Source organism: Monodon monoceros, unplaced genomic scaffold (genome assembly GCF_005190385.1).
Source record: "Monodon monoceros isolate NGI ecotype Baffin Bay Population unplaced genomic scaffold, NGI_Narwhal_1 Super_Scaffold_6, whole genome shotgun sequence".
In the NCBI taxonomy this organism is placed as follows: domain Eukaryota; kingdom Metazoa; phylum Chordata; class Mammalia; order Artiodactyla; family Monodontidae; genus Monodon; species Monodon monoceros.
The window spans coordinates 5,422,909-5,447,489 of NW_021703783.1; the positions used below are offsets into that span (position 1 = coordinate 5,422,909).

Sequence of the window (24,581 nt, forward strand, 5' to 3'; positions counted from 1 at the left end):
GCACCCCATCCTGCACTCACATCGCTGTCTACCTTTAGAGTCCCTAAGAGTCACCTGGCGAGCGGGTTAAAAATGCAGTTTGGGACTAGCAGGTGCAAACTAGTATATACAGGATGGATAAACAACAAGCTCCTACTGTAGAGCCCAGGGAACCATGTACACAGAAGGGTAATGGCTCTCCCGCTAATTCCGGGTCACGATGCTACCTGGCATCCCCAACTGCCAGGCCGCACCGTTGTAAATGGTCTCTCTGTTGATATTCCTGCCCTGAATGGCGGTCATGTGAGTGTGTCATTTGCTCCTGTTGGGACCCTAACCTGATTCTCTGGAGTGGTTCCCTTTCTGTCTTTTGTATCATTTGCTTTCCCTGCATGCATCTCTCTCGCTAGACGGCCACGTGGCTTATTTGTTCTTCTCAAATGCCACTCAAATGTGAGCTCCATAAAGGCAGGGATCTGTGTCTGTCTGAGTCCCTACTCTAGTCCCCAGTTCTAGAACATGAATGATACGTAGAATACGAATAAATATTTGTTGAATGAATGGATGTCACAGTGGGAAGACCTCAGCTTCCACCTGCGCTGGAAAACCTTTCCCAATAACTTCATCCGTTTATTAACTGATTAATTTACAAGAGCACTGAAGAAGAGTCAAGAAACTCAGGTTTCCGTGAGCTCCAAATCTCTAACCTTGGGCTCAAAGTCAATCTCTCTGTTGGGAAAGTGGTTAATATCTAATATCCGTTGAACCTACTCTGCACGGGAGTTAAAGGATCAAAGGAGACTAAAGAGTATGAAAGTGCTTTGCAAAGCATACGATGACACACATGCAAGGGGTCCTTACTATCTTGGTTACAGGAAGACCTCATGTGTACAGAGATCTCTTATCTGGTTATCTCAGCTCTCACAACAGAGAACCCAGAAGAAAAAGTATCTCAATCTCAGGCAACCGACTCCCTAAGGTTACGTACCTAGCCACGGCAGAATCCTCCAGGTCCTTCTGCAATGCCTTTTCGTGCTCTCTTTACCCCAAATTCTAACGAGTTTGTTTTTCTGTGCCCTAAATAGCACGGCAAACCTTGAAACAGCAAAACTCAGGGAGGGAGGTCACCGGAGTCAAGAATTCAAAAACATCAGAGACTGTGGGGCAAACAGCCCTAATAATACTTAGGTAATCCTTGAGGAAACTCGAATAACCTTATATTCTCAAGGATAATCCTGAATCCTACAGAAAAGCTTACGTATGCCTTTATAGAGAGACCATATGCTGATATATTCTGTGTAAGAAAGCAGGGAATTTTAGAGAGACTTTAGAAAAATTTCTATATAAGAAGATGTTGCTGAGGACATGAAGTGCTACACCACTGACTGTATTCCCCTCTCACTTCGGTTCAAGGTCAAATTTGCAGCCCAACTGCAAAAGCTAGAGGGCCGTATGGTTTGCATATCTGTAGTCTATTTTTTTTTTTTTTTTTTTTTTGTGGTACGCGGGCCTCTCACCGCTGTGGCCTCTCCCGTTGCGGAGCACAGGCTCCGGACGCGCAGGCTCAGCGGCCATGGCTCACGGGCCCAGCCGCTCCGCGGCATGTGGGGTCTTCCCGGACCGGGGCACGAACCCGTGTCCCCTGCATCGGCAGGCGGACTCTCAACCACTGCGCCACCAGGGAAGCCCTGTAGCCTATTTTTTCCTCCTAGTTTCAACATTCTATTTTAATTTGTGTTTTTCCTGTTTCTTATTTCTTTATTATTTACATTATGCTGTTTTATTGTTTTCCTTGTAAGTCACCTCAGAAATTTTGTGGAACAAGACGGGACTATAAATAAATCAATACATACATCTTGTATATGCAGCATAATGCTTCACAAAGTAGGCATTCAAAACAGTGTATTTTCTACAGAGAAGACGGTGACAATACCAGATGAACGGGAGTGATTCGGAATTATTATTATCTTTAGTTTTATTTTTCCATCTTCTATTTCTGATCTTTATCATCTTTTCCATCTTCTAATTTCCACTGTAATTGAGGACGATGAGAAAGGGAGTAAAGCTCTGTAAACTGGTCACAAAAGTAACGACCACATAAAAGGCAATTCCAGGGCTGAAGGATCGATGAAAATGCCTTGGAAAACAATTCCGCACACAGTCCTGTTCTTCCTTTTTCTTTTATCTTTATGAGGCAACCCTCCTCTGGAGGAAATCTAAGCCAATTCTCAGCCCATGTGTGTTTCTCTATAAAACCAGAGAGAAGGGCAATAAAATCAAAAGTTACCCATGGCTCAAAGGTCCGTATTATCCTGAGGCCTCACAATGTTACCACATTCCTCATTCTTTCTGATCTTCTAAGTAAGATGGTAAGTTGGCCAGAAAGCTTAAAGGGTACTACTGTATTTTCGCAGGCGGAAGTCAAAGAACCTGAGAATCGGCCTTCAGCGTTCACCTCTCCTGGCGAGCAGGGTCCAGTCCCTTGTTAGGAGCTAGTAAACCATCAGCAACTACCGTGGAACCGACAGCCCATAAGGACTCAGCCAAACGCCACGCTGAGTTCCCTGCATCCCAAAGGCAGAGGAATAGGCTCGGAGGAGGGAGCCCAGGTTCTAGGCCCAGCTCTAACAGTGTCTCAGTATGCGGCTCTGGAGAAGACACCCCTCCTGTCTGTGCACCTCGGTAACTGGGGATGATAATTCCTGACACACCTACCTTCCCGGGGAGTCATGAAGCTAACGCTGGATAACTTACGATGATATTTAGATGCATCCATGGGAGCTGGCTGTTTTCAATCTGTGCCCCCCTTGCCCTCTGTACGCTTCTAATAGCATACCTGCCGGATTATCTCATAACTACCTGTTTACGTGTCTGTCCACGTGGCTAAACTAAGAGCCCCGCAAGAACAGAAAGTAGGTCAAATTCATCCCGCCATCTCTCAGTTTCTAGAACATCATTTGACACATAGCAGGTGCTCAATATTATGTTTTCTGAATGTCAAAAAAGAAAGAAATTTTTGAAAACTACTCAACAACAAAATCCTTAAGATGTCTGACTTTGTGACATCAGAAAACAAACAAACAAACAAACAGATCCTCAAAGGGAAAAAAAACTGCTGTCTTAAAGCAGAGGGTCTCTAATGGCTTTTCAACAATCTGGAGGCTGTCCCGCAAAACAAACTTTAGTTTTTAAGGACTTCCCAGTTTACAAAACAAACTAACAGTTTCTCGTTTAATCTTTACAAAAACTCTGCAAGACACGTAATTCTTGCCTAAAAGGGAAAACTGGGTTGGAGAGAAATTAAGTCATTTGTCCACAAACACAGGGAACTCACCAGCTACTGCTATGACACTAGCCGGCTGAGCACGTTTAATGAATTCACTGAAGCAAGCTGACTGAATAGAACATGCAGGGCAGCCAGCCAAGTGCACTGGGGGATAAAAGATGATCCAGACACATCTCAAGGACTGTCTCGGGGGTCTAAGCTATGGACACAGATAATCACCAAGAAAGACATCAAACTTGATGGGAGTTCCGAGGAGAGGGCATAAAGGGAGAACCTGGGGGACAGAGGTATTCAGTCTGGGGGTGGGCCCGGGTGAGACGTGGGGAAGGACATCCCAGCAAAGGGAACAGCAGGAATGAAACCAGAGAGGGCAGCAGTCACATTAACAGGAAGAAAGGCAGGAGAGATGGACAGGGTGAGAGAGGAATGAGATGGAAATGGGCACAGCCAGACGTTGATTTCAAGGTTCTGGGAATATCTCAGTGGAGGTATCCAGCTGGCCGCTGGAAAGGCTGGTGTGCCATGGGGGAGAGAAGTGGGAAACAGAAATTCACAGCTGCACGTGTGCAAAGTGAGAGTCAGGAGGCCAAGGGAACGTGGAGAAGACAACCTTGAAAATGGGGTAGGAGGAAGAGAAAGCAAAGCAAGTGTGGTCCAGGAAGGAGAAGCAGGATCCTCCCTGGGTACAGTGACAGGGTCTGGAAGGACACAGGAAGACGAAGACGGAGGAAAAAGCTGCGCAACGCGGGCAGTATGCAGTCACCTGTGACACCCGAGGGAGCAGTTTTGGTCCAACCAAAGAGGGTGTGAGTGAATAAAAGGCAGATTACTGGAACCGAGGAGTGAACTGGACTAGAAGTGAGGGTAAATTCCAGAACTTTGACAGAGGCCATGGGAAAATACAAACTACATCCTCAGACCTCTTGACGCCTCTGGTGGTCCTCGGTTACAAGTGCTCAAAGTGAGGGCTTCGGTCCATCCCATGGGACTGAGGGGCCAGTGCATCGCCTCACTCAGAGTCTCGTCTCATCAGCTCCAGACAAACACCACCATATAGAAGATTTGATTTTTTAACACTGGAGTGGTATTTAAAATTTTGTCGTGACATGAATACATCAGAGCAGAGTCATATACAGTCGCCCCCTTGAGAGGTCCCACACTGTTCTAATGATACTGTCACTACACGGCACCTGCTCTGAATCCCTCTTCAACCCCTTCCCTCAGTCCTCAGGCAGCACATGGACCCCACATAAACTCTCCAACGTTAGCTATCATTACTGCCATCGTGGTTACTGCTCCTCAGCTTGACGGCCTACTTTATTCCCTAGACTTGCCTCTAAGTGACTCTTTTCACCTAAAAGCTGCCTCAAAAGCCCAAGGTTTGTCAGCCCAGGGGATGTTCTGAGCAATGAGTGACAGCAGCCCCTTTGGAAAGAGCATTCCACCTGCAGGGGGACCGTGTGGACGGGACGCCGCGCGTGGACCTAAGCTCAGCGTGTCCCCCCGCCTGTGTCCCCTCCACCACCCGTCAGCATCCGGACTGCCTGCCTTATACTGCAAGCTCCCAAACACTGAGGGTCCTGCTTCAAACACAAACACCCCCAGGTTCAAAAACCAAACCACAAGGCAAACAGGTTTAGCCAGACAGGTTTAGTGGTGACAAGGATGCTGAACTCAGAAGAGGTACCGTCAGACTAATTCACCCTCTCTGGGAGTCAGTTTCTCTGACATCAAGTGAGGGGCTTGGACTAAAAGGCCTCTAAGATGCCTTTCTTCTTAAAATCAAACGAATTAAAAGCTGCCCTGGGCTTCCCTGGTGGCGCAGTGGTTGGGAGTCCGCCTGCCGATGCAGGGGACACGGGTTCGTGCCCCGGTCCGGGAAGATCCCACGTGCCGCGGAGCGGCTGGGCCCGCGAGCCATGGCCGCTGAGCCTGCGCGTCCGGAGGCTGTGCTCCGCAACGGGAGAGGCCACAGCAGTGAGAGGCCCACGTACCGAAAAAGAAAAAAAAAAAGCTGCCATGATTTGGGTGGTTATTAAAACCTTATGGAGACTGTGAAGGGAGAGGAGATGAATTTTCGATATCAAGTGAAAGGTGTCAGCAAGGATCCAAGGAAAGGAGAGGAAGGACAGAGACCCGGGGTGAAGGTCAGGGGGCAGCCCCAGCCCCATGAGAAATGGGGGCAGGCAGGGCATCCCCTCCATGCGGGCGTCTGTTTGTCTTGTTCTCAGTCTCCCTGGCCCCCCAGCCCCTGTCAGCACGGCCCCTGGTGGGAGGGTCCTCACCCATCATGTTGTTGGCTCGAGAGCAGGTGGTGCGCTTCAGGATCTCGTGTACCTAAAACAGATGACAGTTCGGCCATGAGCATCTGGGCCACATGGTGCGTGCCCAGCCCGGGGGGGGGGGATGGGCAGGCATGTGCCAAGCTCACGGACATTCCAACAAAGCATCTAACCCCTCACACACACACACCCCGTTTGCCACCCCGCCCCGCAAAATAAAGAAAAGCCTGTAAATTGACTGCAGTTACAGGAGGGAAGGGGAGCCCAGACTCACATCCCTCTGGAGGGCCCAGGAGGAAGCCGGGAGGGAAGGCGAGGGGGGGCGTGCCCGCCCCACCAGCCCCAACAGTGCCCTGCTGCTGAGGGGTCCTGAGCGAGCTCCCTGCAGGTCCTGAGGGCCCGCGGGCCCCCCTGCAATGGAGCTGTCTCTCAGAGCTGCTTTGGGGACCCATGAAAGCGCTTTGGCAACTAGAAAAGGGCCACCTACATCTTGGTCCTTGGTGCTATCACTTCTCTGCTTTTCCCCCAAGTCCTTATCACGCCTCCCCAGTCAGAGCAGGTCCCACCCATCCTCAAGACTCCAGGTGTCACAGTGCATCCTGGGCACACGGCAGGCTGCTGCTCCGTGACCGCTGCGCCATCAACAGGTCAACAGCCCCGACTGCGGGGCCTGCAGGGACCCCGTCGCTCACTCAGGAGGGCGGGGTGCCGAGAGCACCCCAGCCAAGGAAGCAGGGACCCAGGGCAGAGTAAACCTGCAGGCCAACTAGTGCCCTCCAAGGGGTCTCAAGCCTGCTCCCGGCTCCAGGAAGGAAGTCGGCGTTGGGACAGACAGCCGGGCTGCCCAGACGCCCACGGGAAAGGGGTTACTGGGAGATGCAGGTGAGGTCCTCAGACCAAAGCCCAGGGCGGAGCAGACCCCAGGACAAAACCCAAGGCCCTTTTCTCCCCCCGTCACAATGTGCGGTGGACTGGGAAAAGGGCAGGAGGGGAAGGAAGAAGCTTCCAGAACGAGAAAAGATGTGTTACTCCATCATCATTCACACTCCCACGTTCCAGCCACAGACCTACAGGGAGTGGTAAATAAATAACTTCCAGCAGAATGGGGCCGAAGAATGTTTAATTCACTTCTAACGCGGTGCAGTATCCAACTGCAATAATAATTAGGAACAGCATTTATATGGCAGCCTATCATTCTACAAGCACTTTGCAATTATCGGGTAATTTCCACAGTGCCCTATAACGTCCCCCCCAGTCGTGGGACCCAAGCTGTGGGGAGACTTACAGCTTGTAACAGCATCAACTAAAACAATGGGAAGCTTATGCTTTTTTCTGTAGGAAGATAAAAGAAATCGTATGCCCGTGTTAAATCTTCCTAGAGCACTAGGCCAAGGGACCTGAGGTGTTTTCTTGCCCATCCTACAAGCAAAGAGTCAGGGCCGTGTTTTCAGCGTGACTTGGAAATGTTCTGTATCTTCCTCCAGTCACCTGCCCCTTCTTACCCTTCTCATCACCCTGCTGACTTGGAAGTCCTCTAGGTATCTAACGCTTATTCCTCCTCCTGTTGAAACTTAAGTTCTTTCCTAGGGATCAAGGGAAACACACTGCCATGTTTCCACTGTGGCCTAAGTGACCAGCGTTCCTTGGGTCCCTTTTTCTCTCCCCTCTTCTGTCCATAGGCTGGATGGTCTCCAGGGGTGGAGGGGATAAATGGATCAGTGAACAGAGATGCCCTACAGCTCAGACTGGGGCCGCAGGGCCCAGGCCCTATGCAGATTTTCAGTGGAATCAACCATCCTGCAAAATCCAAAACCTTGACTGCAAAAGGCAAGAAGACAGTAGAAGAATGGCTACAGTCACAAATGCTGGCTTCCTACTGAACGGGCTGGTAATTCTGTCCTTGGACAAACTGCCCAGCTCTAGCATTCCCCGTGACAGCAACGCGCAGGACTTCTTTGGGAATGAAAGAAAGAAACTCAGCAGCCCAGCAATGAGCCCTCATTTGGACACAAAACGATCTGCCTGAACTTTTTCTCAATTCATTGCATCTCAGAGCCTCAGTTTCCTCAACAGTCAAGCAAGGGGGTCACCTGACTAGCTGAAAGTCCCCCCCAGCCCTGACATTCCCTGCTTTTGTGATTCCAAGAAGGGCCTGGGTGGAGAACCACAAAGAGGAGACCCCCGTCTCAAGCCAAGAGTGAGAAGAGTTGTTGGCTTTTTCGATACTGGGATTGGGAAGCTCCTGGACGCTCCTTCCAGCTGCTAGGCAACTCCAAGCAAAGGATGATGGGAGGCAGCAGGGAGGGCAAGAGATGCCCTGCCAAAGGGGACTCAGGCTTTCTCTCCCCCCCGCCCCGAGCCCACCACACCTGGTTAAGCACCTGGTTAACTGGTTTACTTACAATGCGGCTACGGGTAGCATTATCAAAGAAGGTGTCCTCGTCCTGTATGTTGTACCTGGTGACACCAAGAAAGCAGGTCAATTCATTTCATTATCCTTGTCCTAGGACTACTGTCACCCCAGGCCCAGAGCAAACCTCTAGAAAGCAACATAGCAAGATGTGTAAGCCACACACACACACTCACAACATTTACACTCTTTCTGACCCAGTAATTCTGAAAACTTATCATAGAAATGTATCACTGGGAAAATTAATTCAGTGGAAAAAAAAGGTCCATGAATTAAAATGTTCATTACAAACTTACTTATAACAAAGATTATGGAGCTAAGACGCAATTCCAAAACCTAAAGGATAGATTATCACATAGCCATTGAAAATTATAATTATGAAAACTTTAGAAATACTGTAGAAAAAGTGAGACTATCATAGAAAAACATGATACTATGATAAGTTTTAAAAATGAAAGTATATAAAAAGGATTCCTGTGTGTGGACAAAGAGAGTAAAAACACAACAACGGGGAACTCCCTGGCTGTCCAGTGGTTAGGACTCAGCACTGCCACTGCCGAGGGCCCAGGTTCAATCCCTGGTCAGGGAACTAAGATCCTGCAAGCCGCACGGCGTGGCTGGGAAAAAAAAAACCTCAACAACAGAAAAGAGTGCAGTTTCAGGATGTTGGGCTTATAACTGTTTTTCAAAATTTTATTTAATGTTGTCACTGTTGTCACAGCAATTAGATACCAAACTCCCAATTATGCAAGACATGTGTCTGTTGTAAACTTCAAATGTTGACCTTTCACTCAAAAAACCAGCTGTGTGGAATAAAGACGCAGACGCAGAGAATGGACTTGAGGACACGGGGAGGGGCAGGGGAAGCTGGGACGAAGTGAGAGAGTGGCACGGACATATATACACTACCAAATGTAAGGTAGATAGCTAGTGGGAAGCAGCCGCATAGCACAGGGGGATCAGCTCGGTGCTTTGTGACCACCTAGAGGGGTGGGATAGGGAGGGTGGGAGGGAGGGAGACGCAAGAGGGAAGAGATATGGGAACATATGTTTATGTATAACTGATTCACTTTGTTACACAGCAGAAACTAACACACCATTGTAAAGCAATTATACTCCAATAAAGATGTTAAAAAAAAAAAAAAAAAACCACCTGTGTGACTGTCCTTAGGGCACTGTGCTGGAGGGCACACAGACACCTGAACCATGCCCCCGGCCCCCTGGGAGCCCAGCCACTGGGGATGGGGGCGGGGGGCGTTTCCAAGCAATTGATGCAGAGGAGAACGTGGCCACATGCAGACCACTGCTGTGAAAACTCAGAGGATGGAGAGCATATTCTGGCTGGGGGTGAAGAACTGGCCTGGGGATCACAGGGGCTGAGTGAATGCAGCCGTGTGGGAGGTGGCCGGTCAGATGCCAGCGCCGGTGTGGAGACAGCGCCCAAGGAAGGGGGGGATATAGAGGATGCTCAGCGTGCAAAAACAACAGCCGGCCAGGAGGTCAACGTGCCAACCCCAGTCCAGCCACTTAAGCTTTCATGACCTTGGACAGATCCTGGGCCTTGGTTTCCTCTCCATAATAGAGGGATAGTTATATCTGGACGGCCACTTCACAATGGGAGTGTGACACTGTGATTTATAATAAATATATATTTTGGTCTTTATCCCCTGTGCTCACAGCTTCCCAAGCCCTAGGAATTTTCTGAGCCATAAGAGCCATTGAGCATTTTCGGAGCCATAAGAGCATCTTTTGTTACAGTATTTGGTCTCCTGTCCTCAGTTCCTGAAATTGCTTCAGAGCCATAAAGGTGACAGGAGTGTCGTGTTATTCCTAACAAGCCCCTTTCAACCACCAGTGAGTCTATGTTAACGAGGTGACTTTTGGAAAGCCGCTAAGGATAGGGCTGGTTGCCAGGGAAACCACCAGGATTTAGGGTTGGAACTTTCAGTCCTACCCGCTGATTTCGGGGGAGCAGAGCGGGACTGGAGGTTGAATCAATCACCAATGGCCAATGATTTGATCAATCACACCTATGGAATGAAACCTCCATAAAAATCCAAAAGGATGCAGTTTGAACAGCTTCTGGGTTGGTGAATCAAAACGCTTTCACGCTGAGCCCGAAACTCACGAGGACAGAAGCTCCGTTGTTTGGGACCTCGCCTTATGTATCTCTTCACCTGGCTGTTGACCTGTATCCTTTAACATCCTTTATAATAAACCGGTAATCCAGCGAGTAAACTGGTTTCCTGAGTTCTGTGAGCCACTCTAGCAAATTAGTCAAACACAAGGAGGGGGTCGTAAGAACCTCTGACTTGTAGCCAGTCGGTCAGAAGCACAGGTCGCAACCTGGACTTGCTCAGGCATCTGAAGTGCGGGGCAGTCTTGTGACACTGAGCCCTCAGCCTGAGCAACCCGATGCTATTTCCAGGTAAACAGTGTCAGAACTGAGTTGAATTGTAGGGCACCCAGCTGGTGTCGGAGAATTTCTTGGTGGTGCGGGAAAACCCACACACACATTGGAACTGGTGACCAGAACTGGTACCAGAATCGTTAAGGGGTAAAAACTCAATGAGGGAGCATATGCATGTGTACAGAATTGTTATCTAACATGGCAAAGTGGGCAGAGATGGTACCCAATGAATGGCAGAAACACAGCCCATCGATGCCATCTCCTCCAAAAGCACAGATCCTGTATCTTTTCTTCCTTTCCAAGCCCATTCCTTTCCCTCTCTCACTCGATTCTCTTACCACTCTTGATAGTTTCTTATTTTATCATTAGCTCCTAAAACAGAATTAGTGCTTGGCTTCTGCATCTCCCACTTCCCAACCACGACTCGCCCTTCCAAAGGCTTCCCAAAAGGCCATCCCTGAGAAGAAAACCTATTCCCTCCCCTCCTCTGGGTCAGTGAGGGCACGAGCTGGCAGCTGAGAAGACAGACATCCAGAAGCTTCATCCACCATCTCTCTGGATTATCACAATATCTTGAAACCCTGTTAGACTGGGAACAGACCAGAGCGGTCTCCCTGCAGAAGGTAAACAGGTATCGGACCACTTTGCTCACAGAGTCCCGAAGTTTCTGGCTGTCTGCTCCCTGATTCTCCATCCATCACGCAAAGTGACTGAAATGGCAGGTTTTCCCAGAAGCCACGGGATGAACATTCAAGAGCTATCTGCGATCATCTCGCTCAGGGACAGGGATTGGGAAGGCAGACACACGGAGTATTCCACCCTGAGAGCAGGCTTCCTCCCCCATCTCCCAGGCACCCGGGCACTCGGCTCATGAGCTGAGGCCCCAAGTGGTGCTTGATGTCCCTTCCCATCCCCCACACAGCCCCACCTCCAGAGTTCCAATACTCACAGGTACATTCTCTCCCTGGAGAACGGGTAGGAGAGGTTTTTCATCCTGTCGTTACTGTGCTCGGGCACTCGGGGCTTCAGGGGTGCGCTCAGCTTCTGCAGGATCTCGTTGAACGTCTTCGCGATGCTGCCTTCTGACTTGATCACGTACCTCTACGACGGAAAAGCCACGGGTGTGAGGAGGAGGCCGCGTCCAACGCTCAGAGGAGAAGGACCCACAGCCAGAGCTGCAGGGGGCTCAGATTCCCCCCGTAGGGGACACTCTGGGGAGAGGACGAGACTGGGGAAGCCAGCAGGAGGGTCCTACCCTTCCTCCCCTGCTTTCACAAGGTGGTGAACCCCCTCAACTGTTTGCACGAATGGAGGTGACCAGTGCAGGGAAGGAGGAGCGCGGTGACGAGTGCAGACTTTCTATACATCTTTGTTATATCATCACAGAAGACCTACTGTGTGACCGTCACCATACTAAGGGCTTTACTCAAATGAGCTCCAATGCACACTGCACCCAGCCAGCTAGATAAGATTACTCTCCTGTTATGATGAGGAAATTAAGGCTCAAAAAGGTGAGATGAGTCAACAAAGGTCACACAGACAGTAACTGGGCGACTGCTTGGATCTAACTCATGTCAACCCAATCCCAAGTCTGTACTCTCCAAGCAGACCACGCCCCTATGTGACGATCCAGCATCACTTCTCTTGTGCTCTTCTTAGGAGACATCTGATAAATGAGTCTGCTTTCAAAGTACTAAGCACCTACTGAGTACCTGCCTCGAGTAAAGCACTGCGTCAGTACCAAGATAATCACTGGTATCTATAGTACCTATGGTTTTTCATAACGTACAGAGTGCGTCTGCACACACTATAGCTTCTGGTCTTTCTAATTTACGGATGTTGTCATTGAGACACAGAGGTTGTACTTGTCATAGCAAAGCTCTGGTGGATTAACAATGGCCACAGATTTTTTCTCCACACAACTTCTCCATTCAAGAGATGGCATCTCTGTTTCCACCCCCTTAAGTCTGGACAGGCTCTGGGGCTGCCTGCCCAGTGCAGCAGAAGGGACACTATGCCAGTTCCACCCTTTAAGAAGATGGGCAGCTTCTGCCTTGGTCTGCCTTGGTCTCTTGAAGCTCTGAGCCGCCTGCAGGAAGTCTGAGGAGACGTGCGGAGAGGACTCAGACAGGGAAAGGACGAGGTTGAGCCCAACCTTCCACCTACCCTGCCAAGCATCAGGCGTGTGAGGGAGGCTTTCTTGGACATTGCTGTCCAGCTCAACCCCAAGCCGAATACCACCAAATGACCCCAGTCAACACCACGTGGAGAAGAATCACCCCGTCTAGCTCTGCTCAAGATACTGAGCAAAAATTCACAGGACGGAACAAAATGGCTGTGTCTTACTGAGTAAGCTGGGGCTAATTTGTCCTGCTGCAGTAGATGACCAGAATAAGAGTCACAGCCAGACCCTCCGACTGGAAAGCCGGCTGTGTTCTCCAACAAGATATCCTTAAGATGCTTAAATCTACAGAGGCTGTAAAACACGTACAAAACACTTGCAATATTGATGGAGATAAATGCCACAAAAGACACTCAAAATGCTTTGAGGGCTCAAAGAAAGGAGACAGCACGTCCAGCTGAAGAATCAGAAAAGTGCTTCCTAAGGAGAGCAGCATTTCTGTTGGGACTTGAACAGAAAGGTAACCTTCTTTTGTTTTTCTGTTCTTTAATAAAATCATGATAATCAGTGGGAAGGGGGAGAACCTCCCCAATCTAACAACTGAAACACAAGCCCAGTTTATTTATTTCTTCTGATACACTTCTCTATGCATTTTGACTTAATTTCAATCACAAAATTAACACAGTTCTAGTAAACAAAGAAACCAAAACCAGGGACTTCCCTGACGGTCCAGTGGATAAGTCTCCACGCTTCCACTGCAGGGGGGGCACGGGTTCAATCCTTGGCCAGGGAACGAAGATCCCACATGCCATGCGGTGTGGCCAAAAGAAAAGAGACCAAAACCAAAAAGTATATTAACTAACGTTAACAGCTTTCCCTTCACTTCCAATCCCAACCCATCCTCCACTCCATAGGAAATCTCCATTTAGAATTTGGAGTATGTTTTATACTGACTCTCTCCATACATATTATATGTAACTGAATCCCTTTCCAAACACACCTGTGATCATACTTCACAGGTACAATGGTATAATTCTACAATTTGCTTTTCTCGTTTAGCAATATATCCCGAGTACGTGTCTTTCCAAGTCAGTCCACGTAGAACCACCTTCATGAAGGCACCATATGACACAGTGGGTACGAGTTCTAATTTGTTTAGTCACTTCCCTAGTGATGGGCATTTATTTTAGCCTCTACACGTGTTTTATCTTCTTTGATCATACTTCTGTTAACCTCACCTTATACATACTTTTAATGAATCAGGCTCGAACAGATATCCGCAAAGACATTCCAAGCCAACCAAAAAAGTAAAAAAGTTCAAGCTGGATTTAAGAAGGGTTCACAGCCTGGTTCTTTGGTGCTCGGGTTCTGATGGGGGAATCGTGACGGTTCACGGCAGAAAGGCACACGGAGACCAGTGCATGGAGATCCCGCTGCACGAGGCGACGGGAAGTCAGCGAAGGGTGTGAACAAGGACATCAGAGCTGTGAATCAAAAAATTCATCAGGCAGGGTTCTGCACAAAGAAGCAGCCAGCCTTCTGAACCGAGGGGACCGTTTACTTCTGGGAGCACAGGCCATTTCTAAGCATCTCCTATGCACCCGGCTTGATGTACATCAGCACTGATCTTAAAGACGTGCCTCTAAAAACCGAGAGGGGTTGGGCTTCCCTGGTGGCGCAGTGGCTGAGAGTCCGCCTGCCGATGCAGGGGACACGGGTTCGTGCCCCGCTCCGGGAAGATCCCGCGTGCCGCGGAGCGGCTGGGCCCATGAGCCGTGGCCGCTGAGCCTGCGCGTCCGGAGCCTGTGCTCCGCAACGGGAGAGGCCACGGCAGTGAGAGGCCCGCGTACCGCAAAGAAAAAAAACAACGAGAGGGGTTAAGAATCTCAGTTGAGATCACACAGAGAGTGTCAACCAGATAATAAGTGCTGGAGCCTCGGAACCTCGTGGCAGAGCCTGCGACCTTGGCTGCTTCACTCTACTCTCCCTCTGCCGCGACGTGAGTGAACATCGGGGAAAAACACTGTGCGCCTTACTCTACTGCCCCTACTGTCATAAAGCTCTTGACCCTCCTGCCGTCGGTCACCTAGACGCAAAGAGCTCACCTCTGGGGCATCCTTGGGCCTGGAGGGACGGGGGCAGAAAGATGACCCGTTCACCGTGTCCCAACACATCTCACAGGTCATCTAGGGCAGGTTCCAACCTGGCACGTGTCCTGCAGCGTGTTCACCATACCCGTAACCATGCGTCTTTAAAGGGCACGTGCGTGGCAATTCAAGTTTCAGAGCAGGAGGGAAGCTGACTGGCTCTGCATCCTACATGCCTTGAAACGACAGACTTGGACCGACCGAGGGTGTTTCTCCTTTGTCCACTTCTCCCCATGTCCACCTCTGGTTTCCTAGTCTAAGGAGGCTTCAGCTACAGCAATAACTGGCTTCCCACCTCTCTTGCTTAGGGCTGCCAGAGTTAACAAATAAAAATGCAAGAAGTCCGGTTAAATGTGCATTGGAGGTAAACGATAAATTTTAACTTTTAATGAAACAATTTTTTCATTAAAAAAGACAACCGGAGGGCATACTCACATAAAAAAAATTATACTCGAGCCACAATAATTTTTTTGTATAAGTATGTCCGCTGCAGTATTTAGGACATACTTATGTTGATACTAAACAAAGTATATTCATTGTTTATTTGAACTTTGGATTTAACTAGGCATGCTGTATTTTATCTGGCAACCCCACTTTCGCCCACCTTTAATTCGGTCTCCACGTTTGAGCCAGAGTGATGTTTCTGAAGCAAAAATCTGATCATGTCACCTCCCTGCGGAAAAGTCTTCAACCATCACCCATTGCTCTTATGATAAAAACCAAAATTCTCCACGCAGCCTGGGGGGTCCTGTAGAAGTCTCCACCTTCTCCTTGCCCCACGGTCCCCTGCTCACTGCACCCAGCCACCAGCCTCGGGCAGCATTTTTAGTACTCTATACCCTTCGCCTTCTCCCTCCCCCTCACCAACCTGTGTTCACACTTGAGGTCTCACTCAATTGTGACTTCCTGGGGGAAGTCTTTCCTGGCTTCCAGACGAGGTCAAGCCCCATCTTCACAGCATTTCGAGGGCCCAAATTCCTCTCCTTCACAGCACTTATCGTAGTTGTGATTTTACATTTATTTGAATAACTATTTGATTCATGTCCAGCCTCCCCACCAAACAATCTCCACGAAGGCAGGACGCTGTCAAACCAGCCCCTATGGTTAAACGAACGAACGAATGATAAATCTCTGGGGACCCAGCACTGACGACAGCGCTTGCTGCCACTGCAGGAGCCCAGGCCGGGGACAGAACAGTCAGTCGTCAGGTAACAGGCCCTGGTAGAGGGAAACCAGGATGGAGAATAAAGCCACCGCCCAAAGCCACCGGCCGGCCGAAAGGTCTCCCGGCCTGTCGGCACCAGCTGCAAGGGCGCGCGGGGTTGCCCAGTCCCGGCAGGGGCCAGGAGGGCCTGTATTCAATCCATGCGGATTAACAACCAGCACCTGCCCCAGGGCCTTGTCCTGGAAGACGGTTAGCTGAGCACCTCTGAGCTGGTCTTGAACCTCCTCTTAGCAGTGAGTCTGGCAGAGCTCCCTAGAGAAGCGAGCTAAGGGGAATGGGGCCTGTGGCATGTTTCTGGAGGGACCAGGGATGGGACCAGGATAAATCCTGACTATTCCCTGATGGGGGGAGGGGTGCTCCAAAGCCCTACAAATAGCATCATTTACCTCCAGGAAAAATGTAAACGGTGCAAAAGGCCAGAGTCCCACCAGAACCGTCAAGGCGACCTCCACCCCCCAGCCCTGATGGAGGCCCTACACACACACCCGGGCAGACGCAACGGCCCATGCCCACAGTCAAACGTGGCAGGCGGCCCCATGCACGCTACCGCGGATGCTAAGCTTGGAGGACAAAGGACCTGCTTCCTGCCTCTGTGCCTTGGCACGTGTCGTACCTATTCCTGGAACTTCTCCCCTCCCTCTCCACCTGAATTACCCTCCTTCTCCTCCACTGGGCTCAAGTACCAGCTTTCCCAGGAAACCCTCCTTAGCCACTCGCCTGCTGCCATGCTTCCTTAGCATCCTGTGAACGCATACCTGTGTCATAACGTTTGCCACACTCATCTCTAACTTGTGGTTCACGCGTCTGTCTCCCCAACAGACGGTGGGCATCTGGGGGAGCAGGGAGCATGCCCTGTGCACACGGGAGGGGCACACTAATGTCTACGGAGCGAATGACCTGGGTCCTGGTCCTTGCTGACGCTAACGAGCTGTATGACTCTGGGCAAGTGGCTCTCCCTCTCAGATTCTTCATCTCTAAAGAGAGAATTGGGGAACTTCCACTTCCCACTAGGATGGAGTAACAGGGACCAGATTTACCCTACCTGAACCAACCAAAATACCCAGAGGAAAAAAAAAAAACATGAAATAATGGTTGCTCTGGTCGGAATGTTCGTGTCCCCGCAAAATTCATATCCTGAATCCTGATGCCCAGCGTGGTGGCTATTGCACAGCGGGGCCTTTGGGAGAGGTGATCAGGTCACGAGGGTGGTGCCCCTGTGAATGCGATTGGTGCCATTATACAAGAGACTCCAGAGAGCTCCCAGCCCCTTCCGCCATGTGAGGACACAGCGAGAAAGTACCAGCTACGAACCAGGAAGGGGGCTCTCGCCCAACCAGGCTGGTACCCTGGTCTCAGACTTCCAGCCTCCAGAAGAACTGTGAGAAGTTCTGTTGTGTACACGCCTCCCGAGTCTGTGGTGTTTTGTTAAAGCAGCCCAAACAGGCTAAGAAAGCAGTTTCCAAGATACTGGCCATTGATTAAGCAGTAACGAGTTCCTGAGAGACAGGAAATGAAAATGGTGACTCCTGGGATCGCTCCAGCTCACTGCCTAGAGAGAGGTCCAGGGCTGAGGGGCAGGAAGGGGAAGCAGGTGGAGGCCCACACACTCCCTGGGCTGAGCAGCCTTAGCTGTAGGTCTGGGGAGACCAGGGCAACCAGAGCTCCCAGGACAGCGCAGCCAAGGGGAGAGAGCTTCATGAAGAACTCTGCAGGCAGTCCTCTTGGAGCACTGGGCGGCGGGGTGCAAGGAAGCTGCCGGACGCTGGAGAAAACCCGTCTGCAAGGGTTGGGAACAGCCCCTGTCCCCACCGGCCAGGATGGAAAGCTCACCATTCGAGGGGCGTTGGGTAGAGTCCTGGGGTCCACTCACCAGGGGGGATAATTAGCCCAAGGCTGAGCCCCGCTCCAGACCCACTTCACAAATCATAAAAGACAGAACCTGACTAAATGGCTTTGAAAGTACCATCCAAGTGTGACCTTCTTTGGCTTTAGACATTTAATGAAAAAGACACATTAATTCTCAGCACAGACATGTCTGGGCACCTCCTGGGTGCCAGGTACTGAGCCTGGGGGGTGACTGGTTGATTGTGCCAGAAGCTGAAGAAGCATGGCGATGAGGATGACCCCTCCACACGCAGGACGCTCACCCTGGAATCCCACAGGCTCCATGTCACCAGGGTCCAGAGGACTCGGCAAGCCAGGCCCACCCAGCAGCGTCGGCCTCGCTACGTTACAGACAGGGAAACGGAGACTCAGAGGGGCAGGGAACTGCCAGTGTCAGTGGTGAAACCAGGCCTCAGAACGCAGGTTTCCTGACTCCCCTATCCAGGCTCTCTTCTTAAACCTCTGATCCCTGGAAGGGCTGCGTGGTCCCCGAGAAGGCGGAAGGCCGGAGCTCCCTCTCAGCCCCCACCAAGTTCAGCAGCCTGGCTCTTCCCCCGTGTTCCGCAGGGTCCACAGAAGGCGCCCCGATCCTCTTTAGTATTGTTAATACAGTCAGCGGAAGCATCGTTATTACTGTTATTCTTGGACAGTGGAGAACGAGGAACATCCTCAGAAACGGCAAGACCCATGTTCACCAGCTGTTCCCCATTACGCCCTCCCCGGGTACACGATACGCCTTTCATGTGCTTAAAATCATAAATAATTTTTAAAGTACGTTGCTCTCATTTTTTATTCCAGGGCTCGAATGTGGTTCTCATAAAAGTCCGCTTTGGCCTCGCTGTCACAAGCTAATAAGAGGTTTACCGAAAGGCCTTCTTTTCTCCTTTCTTGCCCCGTCCCCCTCAGCCTCTCGCCCCCAGAGGGGCACGGCAGTGTGGTCCCAGGGCTAATTTGTCTCCTTCCTGCGCTGGGATCATGTTCCTTGCCAGGATGCAAGGAACTGAGGCTGTAGCGATTGTCTATCGTGGACAGATACAGGCTGCTGTCCCCATTTGACAGGTACAGAAACAGGCACAGAAAGTTTTACTAGCATACCCGATGTCACGCAAACACTAGGAGATCCAATGACACCCCCTCCCCGAAACATCAAGGGAAGGGAATAACCATATGTGATCTAAACAAAATAATCTTGATTATCCATGAGTCCCTCATCTGCAGTGATCTAAGAGGGCCTCTTTCTGCAACTCGTAGGAAAAGTCAGCAGGAAAAGCAGCACCGGGCGTAAAGGTGGAGAGCAAGCCCAGCTGTGAGCACGTGTGTCCGCTTACACCCCACGGCCCAACAGGCACTAATCCAGACTGTCTTCTCCTTTCAACGTTTCTACGCGTCCCTCTGCACCTCTGGTCACTGCGCAACTGAGGGCTGACTGACCTGAAGATGATCACCTGCTCATCACCTTTCATCTCAAGAGGCTCAGACACACAGGAAGCCAAAGGGTGTGGAAGGTGCCTCTGCAAGCTGGACGGGGGTGGGCGCCTCCGGACTAAAGAAGTTACGAGGAAGAGAAGCTAAAGGTGCAGCAGAAGAGGTCCGCCGTTCTCACGCCCCGTTGGCGCCTGACGGGACAGGCGGAGGGAGGGATGCGCGCAGACGTGCATGCACCGAACCCGGATCCGAGGAGCTCCGTGCACAAGCCCAGTTACCCACGTGAGCGAGCGTTAAACCGCCCACCAATCCAAATGCAAGCAGCACCAGCAGCCACTAAGCTCAGCTGCAAACTGGAGCCCAAAGGAGCCTCTGTGGGCGCACCAAGAACAGGAGCTCATCAGTCCCTCCATCCCCACCAGTGCCTACGGGTCCATTTCCCATCCACGGCCTCACCGAATGCAGCCAGTGACACAGTCACAAAATGCACATTCTCTGAGGTCTGACTCCGGATTCACTTAACGGTTTTTAATTCTGTTTCAGTATGTCCTCTACGCGTGAATGAATGTTTGCTGACTTTTAAAATGTGGGAGAACTCCCAACTACTTACATGGCTGACAAGCCCCCTTTTGAGCCACGCCTCCTGCCTCCTTCCAGAGGCTCAGCCGTCACCCCGCCCTACCCCCCACCGCAGTCTCCACGCCGCGCGTACTGGCCTCGCCTCCTCCCGGTTCCCCGCACAGGCCGGGGTTTTCTTACCTCGGGGCTGGAGGACATGCCCTTCCCTCGCCCAGGAAGGTTCTCACCTGCCCCCCAACCTGGTAAACTCCTAGCCAGCCCTCTGGTCTCAGTTCAGATGGCCCCTTCTTGCACCCTGGCCCCCATCAAAACTGGTCTCCTCTGGTTGGCTCTTTGTCTGTCCTGCTCTTTTTCTTCTGTTGGTGCCTCCAAGCTCATCAACAGCTACTCGACTTCTGAATCCTCCCCACGCAGAAGCCACATGGGGCCAGGACCAGTTGTAGTCACCACTGCATCACCTGCAGAGTATCTCAGACATAGTGATACTCAATAACTATTCACTGGGTGGATGGATGGATGGATGGATGGATGGGTGGATGAAAAATGTGACCTTTCAAAGGGCTAGGACCCCTTATACACAGCCATTCCGGGTACAATTAGATTCTTCCTAAATGCTTTTGGTAACTGAAGGGGCTATTAAGGACCCAGATCAGGGATGGCCGCTATGGTACGTGTACCATGGCGCTATCTCCCCCGACCTTACAGACAGCCCTGAGGCATCACTCTCCAGTAAGCCACCACCAATGAGTCAGGCCTGGTGCGTGTGATCCATTCGTTCGTTCATTAACAAATACTGATTTAGTGCTTGCTCTGTACCAGGCCCCGTTCTAGGTGCTGCCGACAGGGTGAAACCGCCCTGCCCTCCTGGAGCTTCCAGCGTAGTGCCGACAGGGACAATCAAACAAATCACAAATATGCTACTCAGTATCCAGCAGCGCTGAGTGTTAGAAAGAAAAAAACAAGCGGAGGGGGATGGAGAGAGACAGAGGTCCGCTTCACATAGGGCGGTCGGGGATGTCTGTCCAGGCAGAGACCCCGTTGCGGTGGGAGAATGCGTCCTGCGCTATCTGGAGGTCCCCAGGCAGAGGGAGGGGCAAGCAAAAGGCGCTGAGAGGGAAACAGGCTTGGTATCTTGGAGGATCGGTGTGCCTGGGGCGGAGCGCCGAAGTGGGCAGTGCTGGGAAGTTCCTTTCTGTGTCAGAGGTGACAGACACGGCATCCATTTAGAGGCCCTGCGGAGACACTGTCATTCGCGGCCCCTCTCCGACCAGTAGCCCTTGAATATCCATGGCAGGGATCACACGACACCCTCGGGTTCCGTCCTGTCCCCGCACAGGACAGCTCTAGTCCATGGTGGCACTCTGACTGTGCACCCTGTCGCCATTCTTGGGGCTCTGATCCATTGTAAGCTGGTAAATGCTTACCAACCACCTGGGTGTGGAGGGTCGAGTGGCTGATTTGGAACCTTCACTGATTTCCGTGGTGTAAATACGCCCACCGTGGCCAATTTCAATCATCAATGGTGCAAAGACCAGCCTGCAAAGTTTCTGAAAATGTGTCAGATCTCAAGAGCCGTTATGCACCAGCACATCACTGAGGCCAGTTCTTCCTGGGTAAGAAGAATTCTGCTGTGAGCTCCAGGTACCAGAAGCTGACTGCCTCCTCCTCCTGTCTCCCCCTCTCCTCCCGCAGGCCCCTCCCATCCCCCCACAGAGGCAGCTACGGCCAAGCCAGGCCACCCACTTCCACACCTCCTATTGAAGAGCCCAGTTACTCAGCACAGCGCTGGCTTACCACTGCTGTCCTGACGGGATTATTAGTAGCTCTCTCACCCTCAGAAGGGCCCAACATTGGATGACAAATTCTATCCACTGCCCTCTGCTCTCAGCGCCACCTGCACAGGGCCCAGGGTCCAGGTCCCAGCCAGCCCATCTGGCAGGAGCTGCCCCAGTTCAGCTGGACATGACTTGAGGCTTTCAAAAGGAAAAGCACCACTTCTCTTTCAATTTTTTTTCAACCATGAGCCTAAAAACAAGTTGATTTTAAAAATTCAAGTTCAGGGCTTGCCTGGTGGCACAGTGGTTGAGGGTCTGCCTGCCGATGCAGGGGACGTGGGTTCGTGCCCCGGTCCGGGAGGATCCCATGTGCCGCGGAGAGGCTGGGCCCGTGAGCCATGGCCGCTGAGCCTGCGCGTCCAGAGCCTGTGCTCCGCAACAGCAGAGGCCACAGCAGTGAGAGGCCCACGTACCGCAAAAAAAAAAAAAAATTCAAGTTCATTTCCCATTACACGTTTTCCTATTTTTTGGCATCACTGTCTGTGAGCCCTGAGTCAGGCCTGTCTGCTAACAGCCCGGGGCCTGCGGTCTTGCCAGGCCTGAGTGCATGTCCGCAAGTTGGCCAGGAGCCATCTCAGGTTCCGCAGGGAAACAACGGCACGGAGGTGGCACTGATTAATTTTTTTCTGAATTCTGAAGATAAGAAGCATTACAGAAAACAAAAAAGGATAAGTCACAGTGTTCTGCACTCTTTCCAGCCTATCTAAATGGCAATCAAAGAGCAGGCGCCAAAAAGCCCGTAAAGATATCAAATATAAACCCAACCCTCTCGGCTCCATTGCTATTAAAAACAAATGCTTGGGGACTGGCAGTGACAGCAAGGGGAGGTCCCACCCACAACTCACCAGTGTGAACAGCTACAGCTCTGGTTCACTCCAGCCTAGGATTATTGCAGAGTACATCCTACAGACCACTGGTTTCCCAAGATATTAACAGGCATTCAGCAGGAAAAGGGCTGAACAAAGCTGAACCATTTCCTTTACTGCAGGGTTTTTAGAACTTTTAATTGGTCAAATAAATTTTAATATTAGTGTTTCTACAGTTTGTTAGACCATGGAAATTTTTTTAAACAAAAGGCTATCATTCTACAGTAATACACTTTGAGACCATGCCACCTCCAGCCCAGGTATAGATTCTTCACTAAAGTGAGAGGGTAGGAGCATAGCTTTGGAGTCAGACAAAATGAGTTTGAGTCCTCGATCTACCTCCTTGAAGCTGTGTGACCTCAGATAAGTTTATTAAACTGTCTGAGCCTCAGTTTCCTCATCTATAAAATGGGGCTAAAGCTAGTACAGTACCTACTTCATGCTGCTGTTGTGAGGATAAAAACAAATAATGCACGTAAGGTTCTTACCAAAGCACACAGCACATAGGAAGCATTAGCTATATTTAATTCATTTCATTTAATTATCTATTTACTCAATTCATTTAATTATCTATTTATCAACTTGTATCTATGGTTACAAGATTTCTCATTTTCAGATATTTTGTTCTGATTGATCACTGATTGCTCATCGAGAGTGGTTTTATGAACCTTTCTCCTCAAAGTCAAAGGTAAGAATTATGAAATGTTTCAAGCTTTAAAACATGCTAACATCCTTATTTACAGATACCTCTTACCAAGGCAGAAGTTTTCACTTAAACCAACAATGATCCTTAGAAACAGAACTATAAATGGAAAAACAGTTGCTGAACTGAATAAGCAGCTCTTCTTAGCCACAGTGAGTGTCCTTCCACAATCCGTGCTAAATTGAGCCTCGCCTAGACTCTCCAATCTCATCAAAGCAGGACGGAATGTGAGACATCCAAGGAGATGCAGAAGGACGCTTGTACAAAGACTCCTCTAAACACCCTCAAAACCCAGCACCAAGAAGTGAGCAAGCCTATTTCAAGCAATCTTAGAAGATGCAAAGTGGATTCTTGGGATGCAGAGCAAGCCAACAAGCCTGTCAGAGAACCAGGTCCAGGCCTGTCTACTTATTGTTCTCCTGCCCGGAGGAACGCCGTAATCATTCCCTACGGCTGCCATAACAAACCGCCACAAACGGGGTGGCTTCAAACAACAGAATTCTACTTCCTCACAGTCGTGAAAGCCACAAGTCTGAAATCAAGATTTCGGCAGGGCTGTGCTCCCTCCAAAGGCTCTAAGGGAAAAGGCCTCCTTGCCTCTCCCCGCCTTTGATGGCCCCAGGCATTCCTCGGCTCAGGGCCACATCGCTCCAGTCTCTGCCTCTGTCTTCACATGACCTTCTCCCCCCGTGTTTGTGTGTCTCAAATCTCTCTTATAACGACACCTGTCACTGGAATTGAGTCCCCCCACTAAGTCCAGAATGATCTCTTCTTGAGATCCTTAACTAATTATATCTGCAAAGACCCTTTTTCCAAATAAGATCAAATTCACAAATTCCAGGCTTAGGACTGTGACATGTCTTTTTTGGACACCACTACTCAACCCACTACAAAGAGGATTACAGACCCTAAAAGTACAAGCCTTGGGCTTCCCTGGTGGCACAGTGGTTAAGAATCCCCCTGCCAATGCAGGGGACACAGGTTCAAGCCCTGGTCCAGGAAGATCCCATATGCTGCAGAGCAACTAAGCCCGCGTGCCACAACGACTGAGCCTCTGCTCTAGAGCCTGCGAGCCACAACTACTGAGCCCTCGTGCCACAACTACTGAAGCCTGCGCGCCTGGAGCCCGTGCTCTGTAACTAGAGAAGCCACCGCAATGCAATAAGAAGCCCGTGCACCGGAAAGAAGAGTAGCCCCCGCTCACTGCAACTAGAGAAAGCCCACGTGCAGCAATGAAGACCCAACACAGCCAAAAAAATATTAACTTAAATTTTAAAAAGTACAAGCCTTGCAATGGCTAATTTCACGTGTCAGCTTGACTGGGCCACAGGGATGCCTAGACATTGGATTGAACGTTCTTTTGGGTGTGTCTTTGAGGGTGTTTTCCGATGAGATTACCATCTGAATGGGTAGACTGAATGAAAAAGA

At 50.4% G+C, this 24,581-nt stretch overlaps 1 protein-coding gene and 1 non-coding gene across 2 annotated transcripts in view; one reads left to right on the plus strand and one right to left on the minus strand.

Moving 5' to 3' along the window:
• Positions 1 to 24,581, minus strand: part of ANO2 (anoctamin 2) — a 313,668-nt gene that overhangs the window by 227,507 nt on the left and 61,580 nt on the right. Inside the window, exons 5-7 of the mRNA XM_029205263.1 lie at positions 11,317 to 11,468; positions 7,950 to 8,004; positions 5,551 to 5,602 (exon numbers count right to left, since the gene is read on the minus strand). Coding sequence (XP_029061096.1) covers positions 5,551 to 5,602; positions 7,950 to 8,004; positions 11,317 to 11,468 — 259 coding nt within the window. The remainder of the gene's footprint in view (positions 1 to 5,550; positions 5,603 to 7,949; positions 8,005 to 11,316; positions 11,469 to 24,581) is intronic.
• TRNAG-GCC lies at positions 8,474 to 8,546 on the plus strand. Its single transcript has one exon. It is a non-coding gene; the product is annotated as a tRNA-Gly (tRNA).